General features: G+C 30.7%; 1 protein-coding gene across 3 annotated transcripts in view; it reads left to right on the top strand.

Annotated features, from left to right (window-relative positions):
* The first annotated feature begins 1,977 nt into the window (after positions 1-1,977).
* The window catches only part of Pu (GTP cyclohydrolase punch), a 28,781-nt gene continuing 7,448 nt past the window's right edge, over positions 1,978-23,310 (top strand). The window contains exons 1-4 of one of the 3 annotated variants that reach the window (XM_085954196.1): positions 1,978-2,265; positions 12,644-13,084; positions 20,532-20,639; positions 21,180-21,281. In XM_085954196.1, the coding sequence (XP_085810322.1) occupies positions 12,742-13,084; positions 20,532-20,639; positions 21,180-21,281 (553 nt within the window). In that variant the 5' untranslated portion in view covers positions 1,978-2,265; positions 12,644-12,741. The remainder of the gene's footprint in view (positions 2,266-12,643; positions 13,085-20,531; positions 20,640-21,179; positions 21,282-23,310) is intronic. The other 2 variants (XM_085954199.1, XM_085954198.1) reach the window with 2 other exon arrangements.

Genomic DNA, 23,310 nt, shown 5'->3' on the forward strand with positions numbered 1-23,310 from the left:
AATGCTTTCGGGTGCGCCAACATACGTATCATAAGTTTACCACCAGTGCTGTCAACTGTCATAAACAAAAATATGCCAGATAGGGTATAAAACGTTGGATTTTCTTATAATTATTAAATGTCTAATAGTGTTTCCCAACGCGGGATAATTTGAATGTATGAAGATGTATCTTTTTCAATTATTAGATGTCTTGAATTGGCATCATTCTAGAATGTAAGAAAGTTAAATAAATAATACGAAATAATTACAAGATAAAAATAACTTTTTATATACAACGTTTTTAAATTCTGTTGAACCATATAAACTTGACTTGACTAGCTTAAACGATCAAAAAAAATTGTACTTGACATGTCATATTGATTTCCATAGTAACGCACGTGTCTATATTAATAATTTAGTTGCTAGCTAGCAACCAATAATGGTGTCGAAATAACTTTTCATACAAAACAGAATTAACTAAAAATGAATTCAATTCTACTTAAAGATGGCTAAAAGTATTTAAAAAATGCAATGGCATCGTGTTCTGATATATTATAAAAGATTCAAATGTCTAGCTAGTCGGGAAGTTAGTTCAAAATCGATTGCAAGATTTGTAACAAAGAAAAATAATCAGGTACAAAATTTAAAAATATAGTATGGTACATTTTTTAATGAATGGTAAAATATTATTAAGTATATTATTATACAAGAGATCATCATGTTGATTTTCAAGCAAATTGGTGAAACATTCTAGCTTTTTTATGAGAAATGGTAAAATATTATTAGGCACAAGAGGTCAGTACGTTGATTTTCAAGCAAATTGGTGAAATATTCTAGCTTTTTGTGGTAAATTGCTGTTTGCGGTATCGAAAAACGATGTCTACTCAAAAATGCTAGATCTGGTAAGAAAAACACTAAATTGTCGACGCTGTTTACCACCGACATATTGACTAAATTTTTTATCGATTTTTTTTACTAATACGTAAGTATGCGAATCCGTTATTTTAAAAATAAACATGACTAATATGGAGAAGTATGGGATTTCCAAATAAATATTGACGTGATTTAAAAAAAAGTACATCGAGTTATTTTATGAATATAATAATATGTTATTATGATACTTTGATAATCTACTTTAGATCAGAGTCAGCGTATGACTTTAGATGACTATGGTGAATAAAACTAGACATTTAATATTAAAAGATCTACAATAACTAGATGTTATTACTTACGTAGCACAATAAATTTAAACGTTATCAATTGTTTTAAATAGATATTTACTACTTAGAATCTAAAAACAGACGAACTAAAGATATTTTATTATTATTCCATCGAATATAGTAAATCAAATTGAAATTAAAATGTGAAGGATATTTTTAATATCAGCTGATTTAATTTGTACGTTTACTTTGGTACTTATTAAGTAACTAAATTAATTTGTATGATCAATAATAACTTCTGTATTCATTATTATTTATTTTTTATTTTACTATTTATTATTTTTCTATATTTACTCGTAAATTTGGAGACTAATGACTCTGAATAAGGAATTATAATACATTATTCATATTATATCCATTGAAACACTATAAAATCTTTATTTTTTAATTTCAAGTTTTTTTTACGAAGTATTGAAAAAATATTTATATGTATTGTTCTAAAGTTTGAATAATTCGAGCGCTACAATTCATATTTTATTAAATTTCAATGAATTAACTATTTTTTTTACTTACAACCAGAATGCATAATGGGATAATGTGTTTTACACATTTAAAAATCAGTCAAATTTTCAATAAATACCTACCAAATAAGTTAACATAGTATTATGTTCTTGAGAAGATATTATGACGTTCGTTCTAGGATCAAAGTATTTCCACAGCTTTTCCTTTTACTCGGTATTCTGACCACTTGAGTATAATATTATACGTTATATGTCTCGTTCTCGCACTTTACAATACAAAGTGTACGTATATATAGGGCAACATTCGATCAAATCTCGGCTCACTTCAGTACGTTTTCAATCGCAAAGGGGAGTGCACGCTCTTCGTTGCACGTTTTTAACAGCACAATTTTCCCAGTTTTTCGTTAATGATTTTTATTTATTCACCGCGCATTTATGAACAAAAACATCGATTTACTCGATTTTTTACGTATATATTAAATTATTAACAGTGTTTCAATATTTTTTTCGACGTTTTTCTTTCATTTCACTTGGTTTTATGTGAGTGTCATACGCTGTACTGCATTTTCTTGCAATTTGGTATATTATATGTGTAGGTGTCCTAGGTTTGTGATATTTTGCTTTATTTGACAATTATATATTATTTTTTGAGCTTTATAATATTATATTAAGTATGTATGTATATCTTATTAAGTATGTATCAATTTTAGCGATTCAATTCTATCGAATGTTCAAATCAAAACAAAAACAATGTCAAGCGCATCCACAGGTTGTATTTTATATCAAAAGATACTTAAATAATCTGATAACATTGAAATGTAAAATTACTATAGCAAACTATGCTTATATAAAAAAAATATTTACATAGGTATAGATAAATACACTCAAAATAACAATTTATTAGTATGTGCCTAATTTACACGAGGTTTCTTAAAATTAACAATATTATTGTAATTTCCATATCAACTAAACAGTTTATAATTGACCCATAATATTATGTGGTATTGCTATAATATAAAGTAAATATCTATTCACTATTAAATCTACCAGATAACAACAATAAATACTTTGTAGCAAAAAGCTTCGCGGTAAAACCTTGTATCTCCTCAACTGAGCATTTTAATTTTACAATAACAGTTTAATACCGTATCAATATTATTTTACAACCACATGATCGTTTTTAGTAATAATTGTGGCAATTTGATCATAAAACCATCGGCGTACATACTTTTTTTGCAAAAGTATGCATATCATTTCGGCCTGGACAATATAAACATACCATTTATGGATGATTTTTGGTTTAGTTTATTAGTGCAATTCAGTGGCGTACTATTCAAGTATGCATCGTCAATTAATTCCATGGATAGATTATTTTTGTTTCAATGTAAACTCTTTATTTTACATTTACAAAATCGATCGGTTCCAAGTCAAATTTATTTTTTCATAACAATGGCTATACAACTAGTTATTCTCTATCTTATAGAAATATTTATATAATGTTATACTAGCTGCCAGGTACTACTCCCTACGGAAGTAAATGTGGTGTGAATATTGCGACTTAAATCGAATATACCTATTAGTCGAAAATACGTCGACATAAAAATGTCCTTTTATGATATCAACACTACATTTAGTATCTCGTTGTCAGTTGACCTAATCGATTTATATTTCATTGTATTTAGATTACAAAACGGCTATTTTTTGCAAAAATATAATAATTTTAGTTAGGTGCATACATCGAGGGCACAAACATTGTTTTGGGGGAGGGGGGTTTGCTTGTTGTACGGTACCTATATATTTCGGGTCGAATATTTTTAGCTACGCCACTGCATGGGTATATTGTATAATATAAGTAAGAAATATTGTAAATTTATAAGAATTTTTAGGATGAATGGCTTTTTAGTATTAAACTATGCACTTCTGTCATAATTAAAAATTAAATTTAAAATTGTGTAGATAGTTTTATAAACACAACATAATATAATATTTTGTTGCTTTCCCTAAAGTCAAAGTTCCTCTAAACCTATACTGGTTATTATAGATAGATTTATTAATAAAAATAATTAATATGTCCAGATTTCACTTCAATGAAATGAATACAGGTGCGGATTTGTACTTGAAGGGGCACCGGGCCAATTTTTCAAAAAATAAAACCGTTATATTTTCAACATGGAACATGTTTTACTCATTGCCATTTATTGCATTTTACGCATCAGCCTTGGTTACTTACGCGCGCCGATTATTTTCATTTTACGCTCATTAGCCTACATTCTGTTTAATATTACTTCTTTGTTGTATTATTGTAAATACATAATTTTCAGAAAAGTTACATTGTTTGAATTCTTTGGATTCGGTTACTTTAAAACTTAGACAACCAGCATTCAGAAAATCAGTAGGCAAAGCATGTTCCATGTTTAATATTTTTTTAAATATTGTTAGTATATTTTTTAGTATTTTTTATTACGCGTGTTCAAGTTGTCAAAATAAAAACTTTACTAAAATGTAACGCACAGCTTCCTCAGTTATTTGATTCGCCCATAAATTGTATGTGCATTGTGCCATTTTAATTTTATGTGTAATTTTATGTGCCATTGTTAGTGCAGGATGTATTTCTAGTATTAGATATTTATTTCAGTTTATTTTTCTGACTTCGGAGGCCCTACCAATTTGGGAGCCCTAGGCTATAAGCCGCATTTAGCCTTATGGTAAATTCGACCCCGTTTAAATAGTACTGATTATTATTAATAAGTAGCTATTAATATTTACAGCAAAATCATAAATGCCAATTAATCATGCAATAAATTGATGAAGAATTCATTAAATAGAAAATAGTAATTACATGATAATACGTTTCGGGAGAAAGTGCTAACTTTCTTTACAATACCGTCACAAAGAAATGAAGATTTCATACTGGTAATTACTAAATAATATTTTACGATATCTACATAATTGAATAAATGTTTGAGATATATAAAACTTTCTTGTTTTTTGACAACTCTACGTTTGTCGTTTACCGGTTGATTAAACGAACACTACAATAGATATTTACTTATGCTAAAATAACCAACAGATTTACCAGAATCAAATATTTATTTTATTCAGTCACACAGTCAAACTTAAAATAGCGACACTAGTATATTCACCTAAGTATAATAATATATTCGTATTAATTCATGTTATTTAATTGATAAACCAATGAATGTCAGTTTTGTGACAGATATAGCATTTTTAATGGTTATTTAGTTTAACGCATCTGGCATAATATGGCGATTTTTTTTAAATGTATAAACTCTGCTTGAAAATGTACTCAATGGCCTTTTGTATGTTGTGTCTTATGCCCGTTTCAGACGGGACACCGGTGTCGCGCTCGTATATAATAAGGAGGCCTTTGTATTCGAATAAGAGGGCCTTTGTATTATGTTTATGAACGCCCCAGAGCTAATGTGTGAACGCATAATTTTGCGTTATAAATTAGAATATAAAACTGGCTGCGATAATAAAAACAAGTGTACCGGCGGCTTGAGAATGTAGCGGCCCACAGAAAAGTATACCGGACACGCGTTAACTCATTAGCTCTGGGCATTCATAAGCATAATACAAATGCCTCCTTTATTAATACTATCGCGACACCGGTGTCCCGTCTGAAACGGGCCTTACAGAGCAAATTTCGTAACTGCAATAATGTGTGGTTGTACGAAACATTAAAAATGTTAATAATTGCGTCTGTTTTTTTTAAATACTAGTTTCTGAATATTGTTTTTAATTGCTGAAAATCCAACATTTTTTTCTGCCCACTACTTTATTTTCGTATCCTATCTGGCATAACTTTGATAATGACAACACCGTCTACAGTATATTTGAAAAATCAAATCAACTTGTATGGGTATGTTCCGGGTACCTACTAATTATTGTTTGTATTTAAACAAATAATAAAAAAAGCAACAACAACTGCTTATTTTCGACCTTGCAACTGGAAAGTAGGTTCCCATTTTGAAGTTTCATTTTGAAATCATTTAATATTATAATGTTTACTCGTATTTTATTAAATTTAAACTCATGTAAATGTTATTTTACAAATAAAAAAAAAATCATAAATCAATTTCCACCGAGTGAAATAGTCACGGTCTCTAACCGGCTCTTAAATATCACTATTGGTTTTATTTTATAAATAAATACTTAATGTCGTTTAAATAATATTATTTAGATGAAGAAAATAACACTGAGGCAGTGTACTGAACGCAATTATTATTGGCATGTCCTTGTAATAAAATATCGAAACAATATTCTTGACTACTTACGAACAAACTTTGCGTTTGACCAGGTCCGGTAAATCATTTCAGATTTCAGTTTGATTAATAGTAATTATTTATCATAATATTTAAACTATTGACCACTTGTATATTTACCAATGATATTCGATACTTTATTAAAATTATTGAAATTAGTATTATTCGTTTTCACTAATTATTGTCAAAATTAATACAACATTGACAATTAACAAGAAATCTAATTAGAAAGTACTTATTATATGGACTATAGAAAGTTTTTAAGTATTAACATAGTTAAATCTTAACACGTATGTATCACAAATTATTAACGTGTACATTATGATTTTAGTATGATTATGTTGCTTTAGAAATGTGACCATTATTTAAAATGAACGTTTCCACCGTAAATACCATATTTTTTTTCATGATTTTACCGAGGATTTGACTGCAACTCGCTGTCATATCGCCTCTTCTCATCTAGAAGAGGATCTGCCGACCAGGTCCTCACTCCAATTGTTATAAAGAACTTTACAATTTTTCCAAGCGCCCACCACAAGGGCACCTTTCAATTCGTCGACATTCTCAAAGATGTTCGCAATTCGCAGCTGTACTCTGTGTCTTTCATATTTAAGGCACTGTACTGCTGTATGTACAATGCCCTCAAAAACATCACATTCATCGCAGAGCTGCAAATCGCTTCTTCTCACGAGGAGATCAAATCTTTTACCCATTGTGTGACCTGTTCTTAGCCTCAGTATAAGCTTAAGCTAATTTCTCTTCAAATGAGACTCTACAAACCAGTGCACCAATTATCGGTAAATACCATATTGATACAACTAATTTATTTAACATAAAAATACCTCTCTAACCAGACAATTACTGCCATCTATATTATGTGTAGGTACTATAGCTATTCTAAAATATTAGAAGTTTCTATAATACGATTAATAAATAATTACAAGATAAAAAGAATTGTTTATATATGTACAACGTTTTTAAAGTTTCTGTTGAATTATCATGCTCAATATACTCAAACTTATACTTGATATGAAGTAAATAAAAAAACAAACAAACAAACAAATATAGAATACTGAAATGTCATTTTGACATTTCATTTTGATTTCCATAGTAACGCACATATATATTAATAATTTAGTTTCCAGGACCACCGCCTTAGCAACCAATAATAGTCTTTTACTTTTTACGGATTTTTCTGAAATAACTTTCCATACAAAATAGAATTAACTGAAAATGAATTCAATTCTGCTTAAAGATGGCTAAACGTATTAAAAGAATGCATTGGCATCATGTTCTGATATATTCTAAAAGTTTCAAATGTCTAGCTAGTCGGAAAGTTAGTTAAAATTAGATTGCAAGATTTGTACTGGACAAACAACCACCGGACAAACAAGAATACGAGCTAATAACAACGTTGTAATTATTCTACATGAGTAATTTACGTCGACAGCTGATTCGGGCAAAAGTTGGAGTTTCGTGCAACCTGTTTCCAATCTCAGACGATTTTGATAGAGCGAGATGATACCTATATTTATATCAATACGTACCTTAATACCGATTTTTTCAACCTCCCTGTTCACAATAGTGGTGTAGTCCTCTTATAATATTATCCTAATTAATTTTTTCAATTTTATTTTGTTCATTATTTATTCTATATTAATATACACATATTATGTACGCATATGTATGAACATAATACCGATGGCAAGGGTTTCGGGTAGGCTGTTTAGATTTGACATACATAGTGCACACTAAACTTTGTCAGTCATACTTATTTGTTTTCAATGAACTAAGAATATAATTCGTGAATCGTGCTGATTAATTTTTAAAATTAAATTAAACCCTGGCTAAACCAAGTCATAATAGTTTATGTATACTATAGGCATTTTGACAAAAATAGCGCACACTTTTCAGTCATACTTATTAAATTTGCTGATGGTGTTGGTTAGTATTTCTAAATTCATTAATCCTTGCCTGAACCAAACCATAATCGATAAAAAATATTCTTCTATCTGTAAATTATCTAAAATTATGCATGTTTTAATGGCATAATATGTATTTTATAGATACACGAATATTATTTTACTATTATCTACTATGGCTTGGATTAGGCAGAGTTTAATTGAATTTTAAAAACCAACAACACTTTATAAATATATAATTTATAGTAGTCTTAGTTCAATGAAAACAAATACCTTTAACTGACAAAATTTATTGTGCATTATGTAGGTAAAATCTTAACAGCCTACCTCCACCCTTCGCCACTGACACATACATACACATATACATCGGGGATTTAAAAATACCGACTGCTGCTAAAATAGCTGTCAACATCGTTTATTTCGTTACAATGCCGGTACATTACAATCGTAATTCTTTTAAAAATAGTATACTCGAATCAGGGTGCTTGATGGAAATTGCAATGTTAACTATGTAAATGCTGTTGGTCAAAGATGTTATCTTTCACCAATATCATTATTATTCGTAAGTAATATGGAAAAGAGGCGAAATTATAAGAAAAAAAAATCGGTGTGTGAACTTATGTACACGCGTTAGAAGTTATACTTTGGCGTAACAAAACAAAAACAAAATTTGTGATAAACTAGATTCTTTGACTAGCTCTAAATTATCTTGTTAAAATACATACTCAAGAAAAGAGGACCGCTTATTGGAACGCCGTTGGTTTATTTCTATACACTTTAACTTATATTACTAACTGACGTTTAATCGTTTGTTTACGTAAAGCGTCAATTACATTGAGCTTCTTTACGAGCTGTTTGATGGTGAATTTAAAAGCGGGCGATTCAGCTACTGCGATTTGATGATTACACACAAAATTTTCCATTCGTTGAGAAGCCACAAGCCAGCGACTATTTTGACAGAACAAAGTTCGTTTTTTTTACCGGCAGACGCAGTAGGCCCACACGCCGGCGTGTAGCATGTAAAGTTGACCGGCTTTCAACTTTTCTCTGTAGAGTGTTTACAACCTGCTTGTTAGCTTTTTCGATGATTACACCGGGCGACTTTACAGGCAGATTATAAATTCGCCAACAAACAGCTCTTAAAGAAGCTCAATGTAATTGACGCTTAAGGAATTGCAAATGGCCGAAAAATAATAGACAACGGAACAATTCTAAACTATAATATTATACTGTATAATCGTCACAATTGGAGTAACTGTGGCGTAAAGGTAGTGCGTTCGGCTGATAACCGAACAATCGGTGGTTCGAATCCAATCGAGTGCGGTTTTTTTCGTGTGAAAAAATAAATTATGTGTTACATGTCACACGCCAAAAATACACTCTGATCTGATTTCCTAAACGCGCCAAAGGAACTAGGTATAACTTCAAAAGAAAATAATTTTTGTCAGTTTGTCGTTGCGGAAAACTGTTGTCATTTTGTGCACATTGTGTTAGCTGACATTGGACACGCCTGCTAAAGAATGTGGTCCGTTTGTACATTGTATTTTATAAATTCCACCCAGTTTAATATTTAATTATATACTTGCTACGAATTAATTGTATTAACTATTATCAGACGGAAATCGCTTTCAATTCACGCAATAATTCCATTAAAATGCACTTTTCCAAGTTGATTTTAAACATTATAAAAGCTGATTTCAAAGCGCCTTGCAGCAGACAATTAATTACCAATTATTACTAATAATAAAACTGATCTGGTCGGATTAAAAGTAATAAGTAGGTCTAGGTATAATCGCGGTATTTATTATCCATTATGTACTGTTTCGGGTTTTTATTGAAATGTTTATATCTAAGTGTAAAACTATTGAATATTCATTATATATGTAATAATCAATCAGAAAACGAATAATAATTAAATTATTTACTAATAATTATCAATTCCGTATTGGTATAATTAAGTATGTTTTCAATTAACGAAAGTTTAATATTAAAAAAAGCTTTGAAATTGTCTAGAGAGTAGACTACATAAATGCTAGATAAATTAATACCGATAACTATCGCTGAACATTGTATCGATTCATTACATCACTATTATAATACCTACCCGCTATAGATAAATAATTCATCAATTAATGGGGACAATGAGCTTTATCTAACTGTTAAAATTCGTAGATCGCCAATCATGTCGTGTGCTGATTAAAATATATCATTTGTCTATTTATTTATTTAAGGAAACAAAACATTGTGGACATAACATATCTAAATTCAAGACGTTCACAACATGATATCTATAATTATAGCGATTAGTGAATTGATAAATATAATAAATGTTATTATACAACACAAGTTTCTTTACCGGATTGTGATAGTTAGTTGCAATTGATTAGAATCAAATTTGGACTAAATGCGGTCAAGACTAGTTTTTCGGTCATGACAGTGATTTGTTTATGTTTATTAATTTTGTTTCTGCGATAATGTTTTACTAAATTCATTTCCTTCTTTATTTATGTTGATTATAATCGAGATAATGTACAATGACACACGAAATATGCATGATTTTAGACAGATGTCTAACTTTATGTCGCCGAATAAAATAGAAAAAATAAACGCGAATTATGAATCATTAGCAAACTAGAAAAAAATACCAGGTGGCAGTGCTGCCTGTCAACATTATTGCTGATGCGTTTAGTAGTACTATTTAGCTAGTAAGAAATAGAGTATCAATATTCATAGCTAAAGAACGCTTAGATTTGAATAACAATATAGATTAAGGTTAAGAAGCATGTGAGCGAATAAGTGATCAAATACAGCGCGCACGTAACGGATGCTATATTGTTGTTAGATTTTTGCGATCGCGCAACAAATACGCATGGAAATTTACGTACATCATAAAGAGACAACTTATAGGCGTTACATACTGATAAATCAAGACAAATATATTTTAATTTAATTACGACGTATTCTTCATAAGCTCCCAAAGATATTAAGTATTTTTTTTTTCTGTACTGCGATCCATCTATTCTTATATCCGGTATAGACTTTAGAGATTTTGTTTTTCGTTTACAAATTTAAAAATCTAAATTTTATACATACACACTGCGGTCCGTTAAATTTAATTGCAATTAAGTATGATGTAGGAAAGAGTTGTTTGTTATTTTCCGTGACCTTTCGTTAAATAAATAAACATTTTTTAATTATTATATAAATGCAAAATATTAATTTGGGTGTGTTCACTTGAATTGAACCGTGGAATATTGCGAGATAACTGAATATTTTTTAATTATTCTATTGCGTCGTCAACCGAATTTTAATTTATAATAAAGTAAGTTATATTAATTTAATTGCATTGAATTTAACCGTTTGGTATGTTTAATCATTCGTTAATATTAGTATACAGGTAGCTAACGCATTGTGAATAATATCTAATTTTCAAAATAACTATTATCTATATTGTGCTTTTCACAATATTTATCGTTTATTTGATGATAAGCATATTATATTATCATTTTTTTGTTCGAATTTTCTGAATATTTCGTACGTGCTATAATACACGTTATTTAATTTAAAAAAAAAACTATCATAACACTCTCTTATCAATATTATGACTGGTTAGACCCATTAATAAATAATGTTCCTTGTTTGAAAATTATCTGGTATTATTTAACCGTACATGGTATTACATAATTTCTTCTAAACTAGCAAAATAAATTGCAAAACTAAGGATAGAATTCCATTTTACAATTTTGGATTCTTTTCCAATATATTATCAATTTATTATTGTTCGACCATGTCCGATCCTGATAGGATCATATGGGCCTCCACAGAGTGGAGGTTTGCATTGACAGATTTTGTTTTTTACGAGAAATGGATGTCAGCCACTTGCTCAACCTATTAGGTCCATACCCTGACACACACAAATTGAAAAACAATATGTGTACTTGCCAGACCCAGGATTCGAACCTGGGACCCACGGCTTTATAGTCCAACGCTTATGCCGCGCGGCCACCGTGGGCGTCAATTTATAGAACATACATAATTTTTGAAAACACTTCTGATAAAATATATTAAAACCAATAGATTTTTTTTTGAAAAAAGTAAGACATTCCCCCGCAGGAATCGAACCTGTATGTCTCGGGTTTTGCCTCCACGCGCATAGACCACTATGTTAACGGTACCATACATAATTACGACAAATAGATGACGTCGGTTAGTAATTAAAGTAATACCTACTTTGATTTAAAATTCAAAACCCGATAGCCAATAGTAGCTCAATTTAGAAAACGCTTCATAGAGTATTATAAGAGACATTAGTTAATATTTGTCATTATTAAATATAGTACCTTTAGCATAGTGGTATATGTGCGTGGGCACGAAACCCGAGAGATGCAGGTTCGATTCCTGCGGGGTGGGGTGTCTTACTTTTTAAATAAAAGATTTTTTCTACATATTGGTTTTAATATACTTTCTCAGAATTGTTTTCAAAAATTAGAATGTTACATTCTTAAATGTTGTGAATTATTATTTGAATAAAAAAAAGTAATTAATAAGATATCAAATTTATTTATTGTCTCAAAATGCAACACATATAATGATTTTAGATTTCACGTGATTATTAGGCACATTGCTAAAATTCTTCGAATCCAGATTTACTTAATTTCAATTTTTTTAAACAAATTACATCATTTAAATTTCACGATAAAAAGCTCGCATTGAAATAATTGTTAGATAATTTAATAAATAAAGCAAATTATTACAATAGAAAATCCTATTTATAGGTGCATCAGTACAATTTGAGTATATAATTATTTGAAAAGTTTGCGGTGAAATTTTCATCTGGAACTTTGTCAGTGCCTACACAGAGTCAGTGAAAGTTATGAACGGGACACATATTTCCGTTGCGAAAATGGACGTCGCAAATCACAAACAGGAAATTGCAAATGGAGCCCAAGCCGTCTCAAACATCACCAAAAACGGGGATGACGCCAATGACGACATTCAAGACGATATTCTGACAAGCAATGGAAACTCTGAATGCTCAACCAGAAAGGCTTCTGTGGGCAGTTGCGTAAGAAAGGTCCAAGCACCGGTTACTGATGATGATGGTGGAAGCCAGGGGCGTCGGAAACCACTATCATTGCGAACCAATTGCTGGCCTCTGGAAAGTGACTTAGAAGTTCCCGGGACTCCAAAAACACCCAGGACATCCACCACGCCAGGTATTAAATTATTACACTTGCTTAATTTTTTAAGCATAGTGTCCCACCATGTCTAACTAATAAACCGGATTTATATATATATATATATTTATATTATTTTGCTGCTGAAAGTTAGTCAGCGCTAGAATTGAAAACATTTACGAACCGGAGCGCTTTTAAGTTATAAATTTTCAAAATTAACATATGTTATATTATAACAGTTTATGTATGTATTTTCTAATTTATTAGGTATAAAAAATTAAGCGTGTTAGATTTATTGTACTACCTCAGAACCTACTTCAAACGGTTAAAAGGAATAACAGTATTTGTATTTGTGGCATGTAAGATTAGATTGTGGAAAGTTTGTAAGCGCCGCAGGCAAAAAACGGGGTTTGTATATTATATGCCGATATTATTGTTTTTAACATCAATCCGACAAGTTTCATATTGAACTTTTAAAAGTATTTATATAAAGTGGGTGAATTTAATAATTCGTGAACTAATATTTATTTTAATTTTTCCACGAGACGGAGCAATAATCTTGAGTATTTCATGAACCGGAACTACGCTAAGGTGCACTTTATACCATTTCGAGCTCTGTGTAATTTACAGATAACCAGTAAATTAACCCGTCTAGATTTTTCAGTAACGTGTTACATAATATACGTATAGATATAAAAATAAATGGCATTATTCTCTCCTTGGGGTTTTTAATTTAACAATTTAATAATTGTTATGCCGGTATTATTCCATTCCATTATTTATTATTAAATTGGTAAATATATTAAATACTAATGAGAATTTAGATAATTAAACATAATTATTTATAATAATTATGGCGAGTGGAATTAATTACTATAATATGTGCGATTGTTCTATGATTTGGTAAAAAAATACATAATATCTGATGTACAACTAGTGGTATTCACCTAACGTAAAAATATATTAGGATGTAAATTATAGGATTTATCCTGTTTGTTTTACTACATAACGTACATCAAAAAAGAGTTAGAGTCAGAAATCTGTTTAAAGTACGTATTTATTTTCCTACTTTTAAGCCAATAATGTCGTAATTCAAAAAATCACCCCAAATTACATAAAAATAGTAAAGTTTAAAAACTCCCGCGAAACTTTCTACGTAAACGCGTTTTTTGACACGTAATGACTGGACTACATGTTATTTATTATCTAATGTGCGTTTTATTTTTTTATTTATTTTTAAAATTTATTTTCTTTCTTTTTGAGATATTTAAAATCGAGAGTTTATTTTGATATATCATTAAATTATTTATGTTTAATGCCAATTATCTCGAAAAATCAATCGATGACGCCCACGTTTATTTGCATTTATTTATATCCAAAAACTGTCCATGTTGGAATTGATAGCATCATTAACATTAATAAGAAGACAGTTATATGGACACCCAGGGGAGCTTAAAGCGCAACAAATGCACCATAAAGTCACAAACTTGGTGGATCTCAACCTTTATTTGGTCTCAAAAATTAAATGCACAATATAAGTTTATCATTTAAAAAATTGGATATTTTCTCGTGATGCCCTAAACACGAGGTTATTTTTTCTTAGGGTAATCCAGTGCCGATATAGTCTACTAGGGGCGCTACACCTACCATCTGATCAATAATGAACTTAACTATTAACTATGTAAATAATCTTAAATTTATATTCTATAAAATGATATAATTTGCCAACGACATCTGTCTGGAGATATGCAATATAAATTGACTACGGGCTAGTTACAAGACGGACATGTACTATTGGCACTAATACGTATGCAGCTATTCACTAACAATGGTTTCAACTAATTTGGTGCAACACACACAATATACGATTAAATACGTGATGTAAAAAAACATACACACAAAATGGCAAAACCATTGTCATATTACCACGTGATCTGAGGCTGTAGGTATTTAAGCCTAATAGGCGCTCCAGTCCAAATATCTATTTTAGTGTTTGTTGTATATTTTTCCATGTTAATAGAAAGTAATAATACTTTTTGTTCAGTAAAATACTGAAGATGAAAAAAATCAAATTCAAGTAAGTAGGTAAGTACTATAGATATGCCTATCCTAGAACTTTTTTTAGTTATTTACCACAGCCTACCTACCTTCAACAGGCACCCTTCATCACTGATATATACGTAGTATTGATTATGTTTAATGTATATGTACCTACTGATAGGTCTGGGTTTATGTGGGTGTTGATTTATACTTTTCACTTATTAAAAACACTGATTCAGGGACATTAAGTATATTTCGCTTGACAAGTAACAATTAATTACTAACAACATTTGTAAACGCACGCTTTGGCGCGAAAAAGGTAGCAAATCGTATTTAGAGGCGACGTTCAAGGCTCAAGGGTGGTAACCGACTGGCCGTACCTGCCCTCAACCCTTCGTCCGCCCAGATACAGATAACGGTAATTTTCTTTTTCTTTGTTTAGCTGTGCGTGCAGTCTAGCTTTGACTCGTTTACAGTTACAATAATATCATTATATTCCCAACTCTGTCAATTGGAGGATTTTTGATGGGGGAATTAGGCATTATGATAATATAATAAATATTATTTGGTATCACTACATACAATGTGTTACCATTGAATCAAAATTGCTTTCTTTGTCGTGGCGTATGTCATGTATTGTAGCAGAATTGAATCAATTTATTCGATTTCTTATAGGTAATCACGAACGGAAATAATTTTACACAAGGTCGGTCAGTTTTATCGAGACTACCTTACCATTCTAAATATTTGCCGAGATCAATCCATATATCTATAAGATACCGAACAATAAATAATTAATAGGCAGCAGGTAGGAATTTAATTATGAGGCAGCTATAAAATAGTAACCACGCGACTGACACTATCAGTAGTGAAGGGTGAAGGTAGGCTGTTAAGATCCACCAAAAATAGTGCACATTAAACTTTGTTAGTCATACGTATTTGTTTTTATTGAACCAAGACTAAGATGGTGTTGGTTAGTTTTGAAAAATCAATATTTGGCCACGTATTTTTTTCGACGTATACGTGGTGTAAATGAGAACTCTGCCATTCTTGGTAGTATTGGCTTGTGTGTCCCTGATAACTATCTTAGAAATCGGGAGCATCAGTACCTAGTTCATTCTCTCAAGGTAAGACAGAACTAACGTGCCATTGGTGATGCCAATTGGGAGGGCAATAACTCTGTTCCACCTAATCGCTTCGGATGTTGATAATATATTTCACCTACGTGAGGATGAGTATAGGTGGGCGTTGTTTTATAAATTCATAAAATAGGGTCCACTTAGCTCATTCGGTGTGCTTCCATGGTTTATATATATATTTTAAATTTTTCTACCTATTTCTTTTTTACACTGTTTTAATACTATTTTTTTGTTTTAAAATGTCATGTTGTGAACGTCTTAAATTTATAATTTGTAGTGTTCACTGTAAGTATGTAAAAATCAATAACCTTGAATTTGAAATCGTTTATCATCAGTTTTCTCACCAGCATGGTGTTTTTGGGTAGTTATACCTTCTACTTGTAAAGTCAGAAATATCGTATTTGTTGCGGTTTTTCCTCGGTTTTTCTAATGAATATGTATGTGTGTTTAACTAATAATAATTATATAACTAAGGATATCTTCTGCTTGTATAAGAAGAAATATTGCGTTTAATTGAGGTTTCACCAATATGTATCATATTAATGCACAAAAACAAATATCGCATTTAAAATTGTTTTTTTATGTTTTTATTGTTTACTATCACATCATGCGGTTTTTCTTATAATTTACCTCCAATATTAGCCATTGTAAGCATAACAAGGTTCACCATCGCTGCTATTGTGGAACAATTTAACATTGAAACTGCGCAGATTGCGATTTCTTCTACTGCACACGAATTGCAGGTGGTACATTTAAGTATTGTTACCATCATTATTTACGATTGCTCTTACACAATGACATTAATATGGACGAAGCATCTGGAAAAAAAAATGACACTCACTTTCTTGTCGGGTTTGCCGAATGGCATAATCTGCTCTAACGCCATTACAATAAAGGTGATATTGCTATAAATTCCCGATGCTTTTTGTCGGTTCTGCCGAATGGCATAATTCATATTTTAATATCAATATCACTTGCTCAAATGAACATTGACACAAGAAACACTGTTCTAACGCCATTAAAATAATGGTGATATTGCTATAAATTCCCGATCCGTGATATCTCATAATGGAAATTGCAAAATTTTGTCACGTGACGTCTACATGTGCGAATGTAGCTATGCACGAATATACTTTCTAGCTACTGTACTGAGTGCGTTGTCCATTAATAATGTCATTGCTCATACATGAAACCTATTGCATCGTTTTCTCTCGCTCGGCGTCGCTCTAACTATGTTATATTTTCTGTCAAAACTATCGATCTTCACGCTAGTGTGATATGTTTATAACATATAATATATTCTTCTTTGTACTCTTAATTTGGAATCCCATTTCTCACTACAGTACAATAATATTGAGCATCATTTGTACCGAAAATATATTCTCGATTTATCAGAATACCAAATTTGTCAGTTATAAACGATTGCTAACAAAATAATAAAAATATATCAGTGTGTAGTTTGTTAATGACCCTAGAGTTCATTTTAAATTGATTATACTAAATACCCATTAAATGTGCGTTATCAAGAACGGCGAAGGTTTAAAATATATTCAACCCGCATATTGACAACAATTTATTTATACTGTACGCAAATATTATATACCTACTTTCAATTTTGATTAATATGGATATAATTATGGGCCCCACTAGGGGGAGGGGGGCTGATAGGGCTTTTAGCCTGGGAGGCCGAGCTCAGGAGGGGCCCGGCGAGGCGAGTCGAGCAGATAATAGAGATACATCACAAATATGCCTTAATAGTAAAAAAAGTCCCGTGCGGCGCTATTTTCCTTCCTTAGTGTTATTATTTTAAATTATGTGGTTGTACGATAAATTTTTTAATTGTGTATCGATAATCGACAACTTCATAATTCAAATGGATGTATTAAAATATACAAAAAAAAAACACTAAATACACACATTAATTTTACCGGTAACACCATTTGGAAAACGTTACTGTAGCGCATCACACTGCCTTTATCCTTAGCGATAGGTAGGGGGGCCGCCAAAAATCTGGGGGCCCGGTTCAGGATGTGGGGGCCATGGATATAATATTATTGTGTATTATTTTGTGGAGCTATTCTATACACAACGCTGCTATCGACGGAAGTTTATCATATTTATGTATTGAGGCGGTTAATTGTTACAATAAGTTAACCGCCTGAACTGTCAAAAAGTGCTATGTTTTAACAGCCCCTTTCTTGGCTGTGTTAACTTTCATAGCGAGATAGACAGTGTTGACAGTTTAGATGGCTAACTTATTGTAACAATTATAATACCTCAATATAGAAATAAAATGATAAAGTGATAATATTTATCACTTTTAGCCGTCGATAGCCACCTTGTGTATAGAATTGACCTACTGATGTATGAATGTATACAAATATAAAGAGCAATGAAATCAAACAGTTGGACATTTATTTTTGTTTTGTCAGCGGATATCTGTTTTCGTGTCTGGAAATTTGTATATATACAGGTGATCGTATTGTTCATCGTGACCTATTGTATCAGAAATAGATGGCCGTATAGTATCGAGATCAAATTTATGTCTAAATAAAACATTTAAAAAAACGTGATATGAACCATCGGAATACTAGCAAAAGACAAAAGAAAATTTGTAGGCAAGTAAATTAAAAATACAATACTAACATCGTATATATTTATAATATAAAAGTCTGGTAGCTACTGCTAAATATCAAGTTGTACCTGTCAAATGCCTGATAATGGCGTTATTTTCAGATATTTTTTGATCTCAGTGCCATACTGCCAGCTCTTTTCGGTAAGACAGCTCGTATTGTACCATAGCTGAACTGTGCGACGGCGAATTGTATTACGTACAATTTATATGCAATCATCTCTTTTCACTACCATGACTATGAGCGATTTTTTTAAAAATAATCTAAGATAAACAAGAAATATAATAAACAAATACGCCGAAATATTTGTAAATTAGTATGGTGTTTTTTTTTTATTTCTCAGTATAAATATAATATTTACTATTTCACGTATGATATAAGCGATAAAAAATATTTTTTCAAATGAAATAGAAAAAATATGTTTTTAAATAACATTTTAAAATAATTGTCACTAATGTGACGTTAAAACTTACATATTTCTAACAAATACATTTTTCATGTTTATCATTTAAAAAAATCTTGCACGAGTTATTCATATTAAAATATAATCACGGAAAATTAAGAAAGTACGTATTGTGATTATACTACTTTATTTTTATTATTAGTTAGTATTTGTTTTAGATATCAATATAATTTATTTGAATATTAAATTAAATTGCGTATATGTGGTTTTAAAACAATGTTTATGTTTATTCTGAGATAATTGAATAAACTCAAAAAAACCTTTTTTTGTGTCCAAAATAAAAAAAATACACGCAGGCCAATTTGCAATAAATTAAGCTAGATTAGATAGATGTGAGAGATGGATTATTATTGCCAATTTAACAAAATTATATTATTATTATTGACTTGGTGGAATGTCAATCCCAGTATTTTGGAATAATTATTCTAGAACCCGATCCCAGGATTGATAAAAGTAGATACCACGTACTTAATATTATTTTTCTAGAACATCTTTATCTTAGTTTTGAACCCTAATATTCGTCCTATATAACTTGGCGATAAAAGCGGGAAAATAAACAGTTTTGCCATTTTGCCAGATTATAATGAGTTAAATTATAAAGTTAATAAATTATTTTAATATCGTAGTAGGTATCATAGCTGTTTACTTATTTAGGGATGATAAGGGTGTAGAGATAAAGTCATCATTGCTTGGAATTTCCGAGGGGAGAGTTTATTAATAAATATAATGATAAAGATGACAGAGTAATGTTATAGTCGGGGGTACAGATGTACTGATGAGATTGACTATATACTCGTAAATGAACTGACTGGCGATGTACCGATATGTTAATATAACCAAGAGACTGGACTCGAGTGAAATGACGGTTGAACGGACTCGAGATGAGTAGTGAGCCGAGTGATGGACTCGATGTGAGTCGCGAGTTGCGGATCGTCCTTGTTATTTATACAAATACATTGTCGCAATTATCAAATCATAAAGGACACAATTATTGATCTAGGTTATGATTGAGGAAATGCTGAAATCGCTTCCGTCACTTTGTTTGTTTTGTTTTGACAACAAAACATACATAATATTAAAGTGTGTCACTATTTATTATTGTATATCTATTGTGTATTTTATAAGTTTCACGAAAATACACAAATCCCGGAATTCATACCCTCTTTATGTCATAATATTTACTAAAAATGAATTCTTTTTTTTTGTTATAGGTCATGAAAAATGCACGTTCCACCACGATTTGGAGCTGGACCACAGGCCTCCGACCAGAGAAGCACTTCTTCCCGACATGACGCGATCATACAGGCTCCTGCTGTCAGGTTAGTCAAATTTGACTACTTTCTTCAAAAATAAACTTTACTTCAGAATAGTAATAGCTAATGGACATTTATGTATCTCACAAAACTAACCACCACCCAAACTAAAACATCCAAAATCAAACGAGGAACTGACGCCTCCGTGGGATATATATAAACTTAAATATACCTACGTTAAGCCTTGGAGCCCCTGTGTTAATACGTCATATTGTAAATCCAAAAAAGCAACTTTACTAAACAACGCAATAAAAAAAGAATGTTACATGAATCTAATAAAATTGGAAAATTTCAACAATGCTCCACGAACAATGGGTATTATTTTGATCTCAATGCTATACGGCCACCTTTCCCGGTAAGATAGCTCCACAATTCACTGTACTTTGGCAAAATGTAATACGTACGATAATTTACATGTAACCTTAAAACATTCACTTATCTTGTTCTTTATAAATACACATGCTCTAAGTTCCATCACCAAAAACTTTGGATTAGAAAAGCCATTGCAATTATTGTAATTACCTACACATGTATGTTAAATTTCAGGACTTGGGGAAGATCCAGACCGTCAAGGACTTCTGAAGACTCCCGAAAGAGCTGCAAAAGCAATGCTCTTCTTCACCAAAGGATACGATCAAAGCTTGGAAGGTTCATATAATTATATATCTTACCATTTCATAGTATAATAATAATATAGTAACTTTTTCATTTGTATCTACTTCTATAATACATCACGTTCGAATCTCGATTAACTTTTTTGTGGAAAAAAACTCCTTTACAATAATAATATATTCACGAAAGATATATGGTTATAAAAAATGGTAAATTATATTATGATTGATTGTAAACTCATTGTAACTAAAACTATATTAAAATTTCTTAACATTATGTATCTATCAGAATATTTGCTGACGAAGCTTAAATCTTTATAAAGGTTGTCTAGGTTTATAGAAATAAATATGATACTGACATATTATACTATAATATAATTTATGTTATCGATTTTTGTTATAACCGAAAATCAATCGAGCTTTGAACTGATTTATATCCATTTATTTCATGCATGCAATATTGGAAGAGTTGAACAATGATGTGGAGATGTTTGAAGGTATTTTGACTGTTTGCCAAAGTTCACGCTTTCATATACAAGTATATTCATTAGATTTTCCGATTTTTGCCGCTAATATTGACAATTAATTAATATTATACCCATCGAAAGACCTATGATTTTTTTTTATAAAATCTTTTAATTCAAAAACAAAGTCGTAAACGGGCACCATCTTGGTATTTTATGAGATTCCAATTCGAAAATATCGAGTCAAACTTCAAATCAGTTTTCAGCATCACACAATATATCGATACCCTCTTTCTATAGGGAAACAACACAAAATTTCAAGGTTTTAGTTAATAATGCGATTCGATGTAGAAAGGTCTTTTCTTTATAATTCGACAAAAGTACTAATACTTTATGGGATTAATCATTAATTCAATTATAGACGGGAATGTCTGGGTTGATTATTTTTAAACTGTAAAATTTCAACCAAATAAAAAATAGACACATTTACTTCAAAAACCAAGGCTTTAATATTGAAATGAGAATTTGTGGAAAATTTTCTTCGAGCGAGGTATTTTAAGTTGTTTCCCTATAGAAGTGAGGTACCGATATATCTAAACGGAAAACCAATAATATCAGACGGTATTTATAAAAAAATATCACCGCTATTTTGGAATTTAGTGGTTTTTGAGAACATTCTGAAGAGGTTTAATATATTAAAAAAGACGGCATGCTTATGTACAAAAGTTCTACTTTTCCAACTAAGATTTGAACGTAACCTACAAACTTATATAACAAAGTCTTCATAATAAACTAACTTATCTTAGAACCATACTGAAGATGGGTTTATAATAGAGGTGGGAATACTGGTCGATTTTGAAGACCAAGTATACTTACTACTAGTATAAAAATACTTAGTATCGAAACTTGTTCCAAAATATTTACTAGTATTTGAAATATCGGCTTTAATAGAATCGCTAAAAATACGTTGAACTGATTCCATTGGCTTTTCGAAATGTCCCATTTATTATAAAATGTATGTATATCATATAAATATAAATAGAGTTATTTTTAATAGTGTTCTTGTTAACATAAAATGAATATATAATTTTTTTTTATTTTAAAATGTTTTGAGCTGTCATAACAAGCCTGTGCCGTCACTACATTCCCTAGGGAATGTGCTGCCAATTACGCAAAATGTATGACCTATTGTTCATACATTGTCATTCGAGTGCATAGACTAACAAATTAAAATATATTTGAAAGTCCACCAACTAGTAAGCGACTCGCGATGATCTCATCGCATGCGTTCGAAGTTTTTTGGAACAAGTTTATTGGGCCACACGTACTGAGTATGGGTAGTTGCATCCGAGACTAGAGTACACAAACTGGTGACAGTATTTCCAACTCACCTCTAGTTTATAGCCAGAAATAATGTGTCAATATAGATAATTAAAATATCGTAGAATATACAGAACACATTATTTTAAAACCATTATTTCACGTAAACGCGATTTCAATAATAATTTATAAAATACGTGACTTTGGTGACAGAACATTAGTTTATTTTTTAATTGCTTTCAAAACTCATGTAGTCAAACCGTAAATCGTGTTCATTTCATT

The sequence above is a fragment of the Rhyacophila brunnea genome, unplaced genomic scaffold (assembly GCF_057557595.1).
Source record: "Rhyacophila brunnea isolate RB1 unplaced genomic scaffold, BYU_Rbru_1.0 scaffold_4, whole genome shotgun sequence".
Classification (NCBI taxonomy): domain Eukaryota; kingdom Metazoa; phylum Arthropoda; class Insecta; order Trichoptera; family Rhyacophilidae; genus Rhyacophila; species Rhyacophila brunnea.